Source organism: Penaeus chinensis, chromosome 12 (genome assembly GCF_019202785.1).
Source record: "Penaeus chinensis breed Huanghai No. 1 chromosome 12, ASM1920278v2, whole genome shotgun sequence".
NCBI classification, from domain to species: domain Eukaryota; kingdom Metazoa; phylum Arthropoda; class Malacostraca; order Decapoda; family Penaeidae; genus Penaeus; species Penaeus chinensis.
In genome coordinates, this window is record NC_061830.1 from 24,616,480 (window position 1) to 24,618,979 (window position 2,500).

The window sequence follows — 2,500 nt, forward strand, 5'->3', positions numbered from 1 at the left end:
ATATATATATACTAATATGTATATATATGTATACATATGTATATATATATATATATATGTGTGTGTTTGTGTGTGTGTGTGTGTGTGTGTGTGTGTGTGTGTGTGTGTGTGTGTGTGTGTGTGTGTATGTGTGTGCGTGTGTGTTTGGATATATGTATGTATATATAAATATACCAAGTAAAGTATATATATACATATATATACATATACACATATATGTATATGTATACGTATTTATATAAACATATATGCACATATATGTATATATGTATGTATACACCCGTGTGTGTGTGTGTGTGTGTGTGTGTGTGTGTGTGTGTGTGTGTGTGTGTGTGTGTGTGTGTGTGTGTGTGTGTGTGTGTGTGTGTGTGTGTTTGTGTGTGTATGTGTTTGCGAGTGTGCGCATAAACATGCATACAATATGTATGTGCATTAACATACATACTCTAACAGACGTTTTCACACATGTAAATAGACTTCTTTTTACGACTAAGGGAACTGTAATATATGCATAGGTAACACAACTGTAGGAGTGCCACACACATAGGGTAAACGTGTATAAAAAAAATTGTATATGAATTAGTTAAATCCATTTCAGTGAGATATACGATAGGTCATAGTAAAGTGATATAATTTTAGAGAAAGAATATAAATAACCCATCGAATAACTTTAGTCTCGCACTCCCTTCCACACGTGCCAATGTTTTGATGGATCAAGCGTGGCCGGGAGGAACCACCCGAACGCTCCCTGGAAAAAGTCACAACGCTTCATTGATTTGTGTCCCGGATTTGTCTTGAAAAATCTAAAGATAAAGTCCTGCCTAGTGTCTTAGAGATCCCTTGGAAGCCAGAGGAATGTTGCTATGACTACATTTGGGTGTGTTTTGGGGGTAATCTATTCCACGGGCAGAGAGTGAATTTCAACTGATATCTGAGGCCTGTCAGTTCTTACTGATAATACATGATTGTCGGGCAGAGTGTAGTTGAGACCAGCACGAAAAGAAGCAAGAAGAGAAATATGGAAAATCTTGAGGGAGAGAGCCCTGGAAATGGAGAAAGGAGTAGCAAGCTTGACGATGTGATAGTTGAAGTTGTGAAGCAGAAGCGCAAAAAGAAAAGAAAACATGAATATAGTGGAATTACTTCAGGTCGAGAAGACTTCAGCACAAATAAGGAGACTGACAATGAAGGAAACGGTGGTAGCAAGAAGATAAAGCACAAAAGGAATGAATATAGCATTGCAAGAAGTTCAAATGAAGATAGTGGCGCGAGTCCAGAGCCAGTAACCGAACAGGGAAAGGGTAAAGCAGAAAACGGCTTGAAGAAAAGAAAAGCCAAGGTTGAAAAGGACCATATGACAAGTTTTAAATCTAAGGAGAAGTTAGAATACCCTGAGAAAGAAACCATGACTAATGATGATAACACAGAACATGTAGGCGATAAAACCAGTAGTTCTGTGATATATGATGAAAGTGGACAGAAGTTTAAGGTGTATGAGAATGGAGAAAAGAGAAAGTGGTATGATATCTGGTACAGAGAGGATTCTGTCATGACCCAGTATGAAAAAAAATGGGTAAAACGTGAAGCAGTGCCACACTTAGAAAAACTGAAAAAAGAAATAGAGAATGAAGATGATGAAGTGACTAGACAGGTATGCAGTTTAAAATTATTTAATGAAAAGAGCAGAGTATACTTTTATATTTTAGTAAAATGGTTATTTGTTACTAAGTGAGGCACATAGATAGGGGGAAATGGACACTGCATGAAAAAGAAAGTAATAAACAACACAGGTACAGGGGGGCTCCCCCACGTCTAGGGAATAAGTAGAAGGTAGGAAAGTTTAGGTTTGGATTTTGGATTCGTATGATACCTTGGTTTGGGGACTTAGTCTTTGGAGGTGCGTTGCTCTCGTTAACAAACACCAGTAAAATAACATTATGAAGTTGGGGTGATTTTTCCTGAATAGAATGACATCAAACAGTGTTTTAGCTTCAATTGCTTCCCATTCGAGCAAAGTCCAAAATACTTGTGCCACTTGTATTAGGCAGAATGAAACTTAGTTTTGCTTACACATGCTGTTGCATGAACTTTTGAAGCAAGTGAAATGAAAGACTTAGCTTTATAAGCATAAATTTGATAACTAGATCTGCTCTGATTATTTAAATCTAAAAGTAGTGTCATATTTCCTGTATGCTCCTATACACATTTTTCTCTGTTTATGTGGTCCTATTCTGTTCATCTATTTGTAATCAAATACAAGGATGTGTAGGGTTTTGTGTGTGTAGGGTTTTGTGTGTGTAGGGTTTTGTGTGTGTAGGGTTTTTATTTGTGTGTGTGTGTGTGTGTGTGTGTGTGTGTGTGTGTGTGTGTGTGTGTGTGTGTGTGTGTGTGTGTGTGTGTGTGTGTGTGTGTGTGAGATATACAGATATATAAAATATACATATATATAGATGGATAGATAGATAGATATAGATATGTATAGATTCATATATATATAATA

General features: G+C 36.7%; 1 protein-coding gene across 1 annotated transcript in view; it reads left to right on the top strand.

Moving 5' to 3' along the window:
* The first annotated feature begins 697 nt into the window (after nt 1-697).
* Nucleotides 698-2,500, top strand: part of LOC125030941 — a 5,691-nt gene continuing 3,888 nt past the window's right edge. The window contains exon 1 of the mRNA XM_047621326.1: nt 698-1,651. Within this exon, the coding sequence (XP_047477282.1) occupies nt 962-1,651 (690 nt within the window). The 5' untranslated portion in view covers nt 698-961. The remainder of the gene's footprint in view (nt 1,652-2,500) is intronic.